This window comes from Tachypleus tridentatus, chromosome 9 (genome assembly GCF_004210375.1).
Source record: "Tachypleus tridentatus isolate NWPU-2018 chromosome 9, ASM421037v1, whole genome shotgun sequence".
In the NCBI taxonomy this organism is placed as follows: Eukaryota; Metazoa; Arthropoda; class Merostomata; order Xiphosura; family Limulidae; genus Tachypleus; species Tachypleus tridentatus.
The window spans coordinates 42602623-42614951 of NC_134833.1; the positions used below are offsets into that span (position 1 = coordinate 42602623).

A 12329-nucleotide genomic window follows, 5' to 3' on the forward strand; every position below is an offset into this window, starting at 1 on the left:
AAAGTTATAGAGCATTTATTTACCATATTTTCTGTTGCTACACTAAGTTTTATGAAACTGGAGAACTTTTTACTCATTAAAAATGTGTCATCTCTTTAAAAACAAAATCATTATGTTTTCATGATATCGTAATTGATAGAATAAAAAAAAAGCTAAGCAATAAAAGGAAAGCTTCCCATTACAGAATTCTGTGGTCCAGTGACGTTTTTGTATTCTGATAGAAAAACTCGAAACGATTAACATAACAAGTTTGTCTGGATATCCTTAGCTTTCAGGCACGCAAACTTCCGTGATTCAAAAGTGTTAAGCTTTGTGCACGTATATATATAGTTTCAATCCATTCGGCAAGCATAAATCTTTGAGCAATTTTTCCGTTAATCATGTTAGTGTTCACTTAACGTAAACGTTACTCTGAATTTCATTTGCTTTATATCGTAGATATATAATATTTTGAAAGTTAATATTTTAAGGATTCCTTTAAGTTTGATCTTATGAGCAATGAATAAACAATAATGGATTTACCGTGTATTTTATTATCATTGTAATCTGTGAACCAAACGTATTTGTTATACTGACAAACATACCTTGTTCGACTTATCGAACTTTATTTTTCAAAGATAGTAGTGCCGTCTTAATTATCATCTTGATATTTGAATATAGATTACTATTTTAATGTAAATATTTTTGTTTAAGAAAATATAACTCGTGGTTTTGATTTGATATACATTTTTTTTTTTTTTTTACTTTCAACAGAAGAAAATGGTTTCACTGCAGGAGTTCGTTATTGGTATGTTTTGTTTGTTGGTATGTGCAACAGGTAAGTTCTGTAACTAAAGCATCATAAATTACTTAAGTTAGAAAAATCGTATTGGAAATTACACTATAAATAGTTTTCAATACTATTATTAATTAGAAAAGTAATATAAATCTATTAAACTATTAAAATTGTTCATTTTAGGTTTACGATTGGATAAATAGATATACAAATAATTTGTTTGTTTTAGAATTTCGCGTAAAGCTACTCGAGGGCTATCTGCGCTAGCCATCCCTACTTTAGCAGTGTAAGACTAGAGGGAAAGCAGCTAGTCATCATCACCCACAGCCAACTCTTGGGCTACTCTTTTACCAACGAATAGTGGGATTGACCGTGACATTATGACGCCCCCACGGCTGAAAAGACGAGCATGTTTGGTGCGACGGGGATGCGAACTCGCGACCCTCAGATTACGAGTCGCATGCCTCAACCCACCTGGCCATGCCGGACCCGATATATAAATAAATCAGCTTTTGTTTGTAATTAAATTTTGTGAAAATTAATAGTAGTATTTTTGTACGCCTGGATACAATTTTAGATGTTTGATTCAATTACATTTAATAATTAAATATATCAAACCAAAATACCATGGTTCAATAACTTATTTTTTTTAATTCAAAGCCATTGATTAATTATTTACCTTTCTCTACGTTTTGGATATATAATATTTTATTGTTTTCTATGTCATGAGAGTGAGGAAAGTCATCAAATTTATTTCAGTTTGATTATAATCAACATATCTCACTTTGACTAGCATTAAAAAATTAACATTTTTGTTAATCTTGTTGACTAATAGGTTAATGTATTTTAATTAATCAATTCTGAGTTTAAAGCCAAGAACTAATTAATTAGAAAAATAATATTAATAAAATAAACTATTAAAATTGTTAATTTTTAGGTTTACGATTTAAGAGGGAAGACTGTTTGATGGAACGATCTGAGAAGGTAGTACACTATTTCAATAATATCATGAACAGTATTAGCTTCAATATGCCAGAAGAAAAATGTTGTTTCAATTTGCCGCGTGATCTAGACCAGTTCCAATGCCAAAACTGTGTAGTACAGAACATGCAAACACTAACCCTCACAGAGAAACAACCTATAGAATGTAGTGGAACAAACAATATTATTTCATTTAAGATGCAACTTAAAGAACCAAATGTCAAATGTGAATGCGACGCTCGGTTTATATTTAGACGAAGGGAAGGTGTGATTAATTTGAAGTTTTCAGATATAGAAGCTACTGGTCGACTTGTTGCAGACCTCAAAAATGCTGCAAGTCCTGTGGTAAAGACAACTATGTCCATATCTTCTATCAACAGACCTCGCATTACTGTCAGAGAGTGTGGAATCTGTCGTTTTCGGCAACCCTTGCTAAATATATTTAATACGGGACGAAGCAGAAGAATGGTGTCACAACAACTGAAGACTGTTCTGGAAAAAATAGTAGAGGAGAAAGCTCAAGATTTAAAGACACTCTTGCTGTGAGCCGCTAAAACAAAATGATAAGAAAGATTGAAGCCATTAGAACTATTCTGCAAACAAAAGATTACTTGGTTTGTTATATTTACTGAAAAATAATATAATATTGAGCTTTGTTCTGGAATTTTTAATGTCATTTAAATCAATATTGCAACTATTTGAAACATTTTTGATAGCCCAAAAATAATAGCAGAGCGTTAAAACCCAAAAAGAAGCATAGACGTTTCTTATACTTCAAAGAATTTTACAATAAATAAAAAATCAAGATTATATAGTCTCTTAAGGAAAAATACACACTTGTTTTATTTCTGTAGGAGTTACCTTATGACACCTAATTTTTGTTCATATTGAAATAAATATATTTATTTATATATTTCTGTTGTGTTTTTTCAAATACATATTTCTTGTTGTGAACAACATAATGTAAGTTTAAGACCATACTTGAGCTTATTTTATGACCTAAATTTAGAGTCAAACATAAACAACTGATGTCAAATAAACATTTTGAGAAAATTCTTCTTCTGAATCAATAAATAAGCGAGAAATATACAAAATATAAGAAAGGACCATAACGAATGTGGAATAAATGGAAATCAACATAAACAATCATCAGTGTTTGATATTTGAAAAAATGGTAAATGCAACATCGCATGCTCTTCCATATTATTCACATTCACATAAATCTCAAATATTATCCCGCATTATTAGAAAATTCTGGAATATAATAACATTTTAAATGAAACAAGTTGAGTAATTACATGTGTATGTGTATATATATAAACACACACACACACGCAGACACCAAAGCTTCTTTGTTTGATTCACTATCGTCAATAAACAAACATGTCTCCCTGTATAAAAAAAAAAAAAAAAAAAACTTATCTCAAGCCTGTTCATTCTTTTATCTCAGTTTTACCTCTGCTTTGCTCTTGATAGTAGACTTCATAAAATTTGTTTTTTGGGGTACACTACTGTATTGGCTCTTTTCAGTTATAGTGTTCAAAATGAACAACCTGCTACAATTCGGGTTCATTGACAAAAGAAACAATTTATTTAACAATGTCAGCACTTAAAAAATTAACTTCAATACATATCACAACACAGTTAATAAACAAGTTTCTGGCCAAGACTTGATACGAATGTTAATGAACAATAAATCATAAACATTATTACTATTTTGGCCCGGGATGGCCAAGCGCGTTGAGGCGTGCACTTCATAATCTGAGGGTCACGGGTTCGCGCCCGCGTCGCGCCAAACATGCTCGCCCTCCCAGCCGTGAGGGCGTTATAATGTGACGGTCAATCTCACTATTCATTGGTAAAAGAGTAGCCCAAGAGTTGGCGGTGGGTGGTGATGACTAGCTGCCTTCCCTCTAGTCTTACACTACTAAATTAGGGACGGCTCGGTGCAATGGGCTAACAACCTACTCACTTAAAATCCTGTTGAAGAATCCGCAAGTGATTGCGGCCCTATGTTCCTTGATGGAATGGAATGGAGTAGTAAATGAATGAATGAATGAATTATTACTATTTTAAGTAATGGGATCAGGGAGAAAAAATCCATACATTGAAAAAAGAATACAGCAAAAACAATATACAAAAAATATCTTTTAATATTAATAACAATATCGAATGATAAACAGCAATAATTCACTAATTATCTTGTGATTCTCTTTTTTTAATGAAGCTTATAATATAATATTTATTCATTGAGTATATCAGGAGAGTACACGTCATGTAATCATAAATTCACGTACTATTCTGCTACATTAATAATATCTGAATGTCAGCGCTAAGGAAGCTGGAGTAAGTTTCATTATACGCACATATTTACTCAAGATGCAAATGATTAAATAGAAGGTGAGTTAGCACTTTAATGTAACTAACTAATCCTCCATCTTAACAAATATTTGTCAACATCCAGGAATAAATCTAACGTACTGATGCAGGTTGCATCTGAAAAGCATTCAAAATATCACTTACATGAAACGATGGATAGCGGTCACACTCTGAGATTTCATTTAACTTACTGTAATTAACATACAACCTAAAGTCATTATCAGCCTATTACAGGTCTATTATGTCACTCAGTTTTAATCACTTTACTATTGAAAGGATATTGTTAATTATTCCAGTGATGTTCATATTGTTTAATAAACCTAAGCACCTTAGAAACAGATATAACAAAATGACATTGCAAGTATTCTTGTAGAAAAACGTGTGATTGTGATATCATACACTTCACAAATTTTCTTTCTGTATCTTGAGGGATCCACAATTTATCAATCCTCACAGTTTTCCAAATAAAATCTCAACTGTCTCCCCTGCATAAGCGTGGTAATTTCTGTTAAAGAGTTTCTTAGCCAATTCTATATTATCTAACATATCTGGATACAAACTAATCAATATTTTTTAAATTCTCCCCAGTGTTCAAAAGCCATTTCTGATCCGAAAGCTTTTCACAATTCTAGTGTCCCTCATAGAAAACTATAAACTGCAGTTTCCATCTATTTATTCCCAGGTACATGATACTTATAAAAATGTATTTCTAAAATTTTAAAAACTTCAGGATATTGAAATAAAACTTACCGTAGTACTTCTTAACAACCAGTAGTAATGAATTTCTTGCGCTGATATAAATCAATGAATTTTCAACAGGTCTGTAAACAGTTCGTTTGTTTATTTTCTGAATTTCGCGCAAAGCTACGCTAGGGCTACCTGCGATAGCCGACCCTAATTTAGCAATGTGAGGCTAGAGGGAAGGTAACTAGTCATCACCATCCACTGCCAACTCTTGGACTACTATCTTGCCAACGAACAGTGAGCAAGTGAACAGTCACATTATAAGGCCCCCATCGCTGAAAAGGCGAGCATGTTTGGTGTAAGGGGGATTCGAACTCGCGATCCTCAGACGACGAGCCGAGTTCCTTAACCACCTAGCCATGTCGGAGGGTCTATAAACAAAATGAACTCAAGAATTTATGGTTGGCAGAAGGGAGACATGGTGTCTTTCGGTAGTAGATAAGTCACCATGCATATTAGCATTTTCGTCTTTTTTGTTAATACTGACTGTTACGTATCACGATTTCAAATAGCCCGAAATTGAGTTAAAAAATAATTAAAATTTAGTGGTTAAATAAATATCGTCATATATCCAGTTTAGGATACTTTCCATCAAAATTGATATGTAGGGTTTTAACACAAATATATTTTGATGTACAAACAATAACACAATTTACAATAACGGTGACTGCAAATAATGAGTTATGTACAAGAATATTACAAACTTGCAAACAACAAAGTTTTCTATCTGGTTGATAACTTTTGTGATGTCTTATCGAGGGTTCAAGATAAGCAAATTAATTTCGAGTAGATATTGATACAATTCACCTAATAAGAAGCTAGGATTTAACAATACGAGTCATGTATATTTTAATATAAATTTAACTTAAAAACATAGATAATAAAATAGATATATAATAGTAAATCAACCACACCTCCCTCGTTAAAGAATTAAAAATTGTCGATCGACAATTTTTAAATTAAGATATTGTACACATATATTCATAACAACATGTTAAATACATTATCAAAAAATTACACAGCTTTAATAATAATGGCAATATATAAGATAATCAATACAAATAACCTTATGATCACACCTTACATAGCCTCTAAAGTGCATCAGCACAAATATTATCACCCCTTTGACAAGGATTATCTTCAAATCATGTTATTGTAATGAAAAACCCTAATTTAACTGCCTTCATTTTGCCTTTCATTTGGTTCAAAGACGTCAACGGGTTACAATATCTGTAAAGGATAGTAGGTTGTTGTGATGCACATACATACACATTGAAATGTTCTAAAGCTAACACTAAAGTCAGTATTTCTTTTTCCACAGTGTAATAATTTTTCTGATGAGAATTAGACGTTTTAGAAATATAACAAACATGATTTTCAATACGTTTGCCATCTAATTGTAATAAAATAACAGCAGCACTACAATCACTGGCATCAACAGTTAATGTGAAAGGCTTATCATAGTCAGGTGCTATCAGTACATGGTAAGGCAAACAAAGACTTGACCTTTTCAAAAGCAGATTGACATGTTTCAAACCACTTGAACTTTTGATTTTTCTTCAATGTCTTTGTTAATCATACAGTAATGTCAGCAAACGTTTTTACAAAACATCCTGTAACAACCAGCCGTTCCTAAAAATCTCATTAAACTTTTCTTGTTGATTGAAGTTCGATAATTCACAATGTAACCAACTTTGGTTTCAATGTCTGAATTACTCAGTTTGATGATGCATGCATCTCCGGAATTTCAAAATTTACGAGTGTTCAAGTCAAAACGACTATCAACGGTATAGGAACTTAAAGGCTAAAATATTTTCTGATAAATCTCGGATGTGATAAGTCTTCAATATAGTGACTTTACACGTGTGGCAAGCCTTTCTACGATCAGGTGTTTTTACAATATAATTCGTATAATTAACTTTCCAAACAACTTCTTAAGGTCTATGATACCCAGCTTTGAATGGATCCCCATAGTGAGTAAATATATTATAACCGTGGCCCGGCATGGCCAAGTGTGTTAAGGCATTCGACTCGTAATTCGAGAGTCGTGGGTTCGAATCCCGGTCGCACCAAACATACTCGCCCTTTCAGCCGTGGGGGCGTTATAATGTAACGGTCAATCCAACTATTCGTTGGTTAAAGAGAAGCCCAAGAGTTGGCGGTGGGTGGTGATGACTAGCTGCCTTCCCTCTAGTCTTATACTGCTAAATTAAGGACGGCTAGCGCAGATAACCCTCGAGTAGCTTTGCGCAAAATTCACAACAAACAATATACTATAGCCATGTCACATAGACTGAACTTACGCTCTTCAGCCATGCTGTCACAAACATTTTTCATTATATCCTGGGATAACTTCAGATTTTCCCGAACCAATTCACAACTGCACAAGAGTATGGATTAAAACTTGGAAACGTGAACTGACTCAAAAACAACATATAATAATAAATTAATACCTTCATCTCAGTCCTTCTCGTTATTGAAACAGTAACTCCACGTCATATTTTTCAAGGTAGAATATAATCTCTCAAGATCACCTTGTAGTTTTGAATGGTACACACTAGATTTGGTCTGTTTAGCACCGAGCTGATAAACAACATGTTTAAATAACCATAACATAAAATTTGATTCCTGATCATACTGGATTTCTGTGGGCAAGCCAACAAAAGTAAAGGAATTAATCAAAGCTTTAGAAATATTTTGGACTAAGAATGTTTCCAAAGGGCCATACATTTATGGATTGATTCCAGATAAAAGAAAACAATGAACTAAAAACTGTGACCAATGCTTAGCCTAGTTAGGACAGGTTCCTCCTTACTGTCTTATGGAAACAAGATAGGCAAGTAGCAACAGAAAGTTTGGTGTGGAAAAGCTTGTTACGATGCTGCTCATTCAAAGTAGACTGCCAACTGGCGTGAAGCCGAGCCTTCTATACAAGATCGTAATCCATATACGGGATAGGCACAGCTTTGACGGCACCTGAGCAGTCGGACTTAACTGTGGTGAAGGTCCCGCAAAATGCTGTATCTCCATCTAGTGTCGCTAACCTTCTAAATATAAAAAAAACAACAAGGAAACAAGATGTTACCTCTTGAAGAAAGCTTCCCTGATCAACGTTTAAAGTCTAATCAAATGGTCCACTGTAGAGCACTTATGATAAAATATACACTGGATGGGCAAGAGCAGGTTGTTTGATTCGAGGAGCCAAACAAGACAAGCATTGACCATTCTCACTAAGACTTTACAGAGACAGCTAGTTAAAGTCATTGGACGATAGTTGAAAGCAATCTTGAGATTCTACCCAGTCTTATAGAAAGGGAGGACAATAGCCCATAGCCAAGCATCAGGAAAAACATTCCTCTGTCAGATCCAGTTAAAAAACAACTGGAAGAATAGAAAGAAAGGCATGAAAGAGATGATGCAACATCTCATAGTAAACATCATTAACAGGTCTGATCAATGTACTGCCAGATTAATGAAAAGCAAACTTGAATTTCTCAGTTTAAAGGGTCGATTTTAATTATAGAAATAATTGGCCCAAAAGCTTTTTTTTTGTTTGTTTTTTTAATTTCGCACAAAGCTACTCGAGAACTATCTGTGCTAGCCGTCCTTAATTTAGCAGTGTAAGACTAAAGGGAAGGCAGCTAGTCATCACCACCCACCGCCAACTCTTGGGCTATTCTTTTACCAACGAATAGTGGGATTGACCCACATTATAACGCCCCCACGGCTGAAAGGGTGAGCATGTTTAGCGCGACGAGGATGCAAACCCGCGACCCTCAGATTACGAGTCGCACGCCTTAACACGCTTCGCCATGTCGGGGCCGGGCCCAAAAGTAAAGAGATGATCGCTCTGATCAAAACTTTGATGGCCCGAAAGGTTGAAAAAGAAATAGAAATGCTAAATGCGCAAGAAAAAATCTCTCATTATATCGTGATCTGGACATCAGCAACTTCCAAATCATTGGAGAGCAATACGGAAAGTGGATGGGAAGTATATTTCTCACTGACCTTACGAATATTTTCCCAAGTGATTGTTGAACTGGTGGTAGAAGACATGCTAATTGTGAATTTAATCCAAGATTCTGTTTGGCTTTGAGGACTAGTCTGCCTTGCACAGGCACAGACCCACTGGAAAGCAATGTAGTTTAAAAGAGTGGGATATCTGCAAAAGGTATCCCAGACCCGTGTTTGAGCCTTTTATTTTTCATGGAAGGCAGGAATTCACTACGGACGAGGATACCATGGAAAACATGTCCAGGTCTTAGGAACAGATTAGCATCTTGTGAAATGATACAGTCAGTCACAGCCAACATGCAGTCATCTATTAATGGCAGACAGATGGCAGCTGGATCAAGTTCCAAAAGATATGTGAATGAGGATCAGTTGTTCCAGTTCATCTTCTACTGAGGTACATGATTTAGGTAGCATCAACCACGGCTCTGCCAAACATGACTCAAAACAAAAGGAAAATGATCAATGCCAACCTTCCAAAACGCGAGACAAAAGGCAAGGGGAGCAGATAGAGAGATCAATGACAATAAAATATTGACTATGCACATGAAAATCAGATCCAGTACTAAAGAGAGAAAGGTTGTGATCCAAGAGCATACGCCTCCCATCAATATCAGGATCCTGCCATCGGTAGAGTGAACAGATCTCTGAGTAGATGGAGATTCCAGCAACTGAGGGTGTTAAGAAATCATTGTTCTACATCTTGGAACTGAAGAAGGTATAGATGAGCAAACGCCAAATGCCAAAGCCGAAGAAGGAGGACTTGACAAGTCATTGTAAGGAATACTGGAGACAGAGAAGAAGTAGACATAGACTTGTCAACTCACTTGTCCAAAGAAGGAAAATGACCCTTTTTTGAGAACGATTTTGATATCTTTGCACTCCCACTGTACAGTGGTATGTAGTGCAGCAGCATATGTTCGAGATGGAGCTGAGGACAATAACTTTTAAGCCTTGGGGTAAGAAATGTTGTTAACAGTTTTTAAACACTATCTCTTTCTCCTCCATCCACTTAGATCGAGAATGAAAGTAAGAGGAGTGGAAACTACTACAGTTAAAACAGTGTAGTTCCATTTTGCACTCGTAAGCGTCGTGATCTTTACCACCACAACAAGCACACGTCAAAGAACCACGATATGATGCTTTGAATGTCTAAAATGGTAGCACTGGAAACAGTGGAGAAGGTTAGGAATACATGATCATACGTTATAGTTCAAATAATCTGCCTTGACAGAGGCAGGTGGACGTGGTAATGTAAACATGAAAAGTAAAACACTGGTCAGCAGAATAATTTTGTCCTTTTAAGTAAAGACACGACACACAGCAGAAATGTCTTGGCTGTAGAAACCAGCGAGGATCTCTGACTCGAGAATGCTCTTCAAGTTCCTTTAAAAAAATACTCTTAATGATTACATTAAAGTATCATGTGGATTAACCTAAATGGTAATATCCCTAATGACCTAAGAATTCAGGTGAAGTTCAATGTGTTTTGAGATATATATTTCCACCAAGATGTCCCCAGAACGTAGTTTATTGACAGAGTTAGGAGAAACAGTAAGCCTCCCTAATCTCTTCTGAATGAAAAAAGGGAAACATCTGCCCTATAGATTTGTCAAATGAAGAATTAAAAATTGAGGTACAGAATCGGATTTTGGTTGTGACTGTGGAACAGCGTCGTCGTATGTGCATAAGCTGTTGTTTTACTTTTTTCAAGAAAAATTCAGTGCTTACTGACTCCACTCACCGTGGAGTCCTATGAGACGCACTATAATACCAAATAAGGACACTGCAGCAAAATCAGGGTTTTGTGAGCACTATACCCAAAATCCAGCATTAGAATGTCCACAACACCCTTTAAGAATACCTTACACTGGTATCCTGTTGGCCAAACAGGACCAGCCGATTAACACTGCAGGCCACCCCAAGATCACTCGTCTACAGAAATTCAAAGCCAAAGTGATGTGTTGAAGTTGGATTCCTCAATCACCATGCTACTCTCTTCCCCTTTACGGATCGTCACGCATGGCAAACACGTGGGTGGACGTTCAGATTAGAGGAAGTGAAATGAAAAAAACAGAACCTTCACTAGTAGATCCTCCCACCATGTACAGCCATTCGCACCGCGAGGCACAGGAGCAACCTGTTGATCTTAACTGGCAAACCCCAAGTTTTCTCACGGCCAGCTTTATGTTTGGCTCTCTAGGACTGGTGATTGTAAAAACCTTCTCATCCTGGTAGCAGATGGAAAAACAACTAATATTGTCTTTCCTGAAGAACTGCAACAGTAAAAAATTATAATGGATTCTAATGAAATATGATGGAATTTTGTAATATCAAATATAAATGTGAAATATTTAACGCAATAATAATAAGTGTGTGGATGTCCTTTCAGTTACTAAACTGTCCCTATTTTTACCCCTCCCCCAAAGTTTTATGATTTACTTGATATCTTCAATACTTTTGCAATACTCTGTACAGAATGAAGAGACAAAAATATTTTTTAAGCATTTGACAACTTATCTCGTAAAAGGTTTGTAAAAATGAATTATCTGTATAGGTGTCGGGGATCAATTAATTAATTGAATGGAAGAAAGCAGAAGTTGTCATAAGCAGACTTCGTGAAAACTGGAGTAATGTCACAAGTAAAATTACCTCAGGATTCAGTGTTAGGACCTTTGCTCATTTGGATGTACATCAGTGATAAAGATAAAGGATATTCAGTAAATTATTTAAATTTGCAGATGAATTAAAATCTTGAGTGCTGCTAGTTGTAAAGAGGATGTTACAGCTTTACAAAAGGGCTTAGAAAATCTAGTGAGTTTGGTAAATAAATGACAGATGGATTATAATTATAATAAATGCAAGACAGTGCACCTGGATCATCGTAATTAGAATTATAAGTAGAATTTGGATGGGAATATCCTTAACTGTGTCACAGAAGAAAGAGACCTTGATGTAATAGTTGACCATCTCTAAAGCCATTCAAGCAGTGAGTTGTTATTAGAGGTATGGGAAATAATATTTTAGATTGTACCTAAATAATTATTAAATACAAGTCTAAATAGGTAATAATTTAATTGTGTAAGTCTCCAGTTAGGCCACATTTGGAATATTGTGTTCAGTCTCGGGCTTCTTACCTTAGGAAATACATTATATTGTTGTAAATGATTTAGAAAAGAGTTACTAGAATGGTGCCTGTGATGGAGGAGTTTTCATACGAGGAGAAGTTGAAATATCAGAAATTATTTTTTCTGGAAAAAAGAGGAGTTATATAGAAGTCATCTTCAACTAAGATATTTTATTTTTCTAACTGGGTGGTTGGTCTTTGGAATGAGTTGTTGTAACAGATTTACCATTGTACTTTCATTTTAGTTCCTACGTTTGTTTTTTATAGTTTTCTTTGTTCCATTAGACGTATATCTTTGACTATACTGTGCAA

General features: G+C 35.1%; 1 protein-coding gene across 1 annotated transcript; it reads left to right on the forward strand.

Moving 5' to 3' along the window:
• The first annotated feature begins 299 nt into the window (after window positions 1-299).
• LOC143227061 (uncharacterized) lies at window positions 300-2823 on the forward strand. Its single transcript, XM_076458605.1, has 3 exons — window positions 300-382; window positions 754-817; window positions 1713-2823. Exons 2-3 carry the CDS (start codon window positions 760-762, stop codon window positions 2300-2302), a joined length of 648 nt encoding a protein of 215 aa, XP_076314720.1. The 5' UTR covers window positions 300-382; window positions 754-759; the 3' UTR covers window positions 2303-2823.
• Window positions 2824-12329: the final 9506 nt, after the last annotated feature.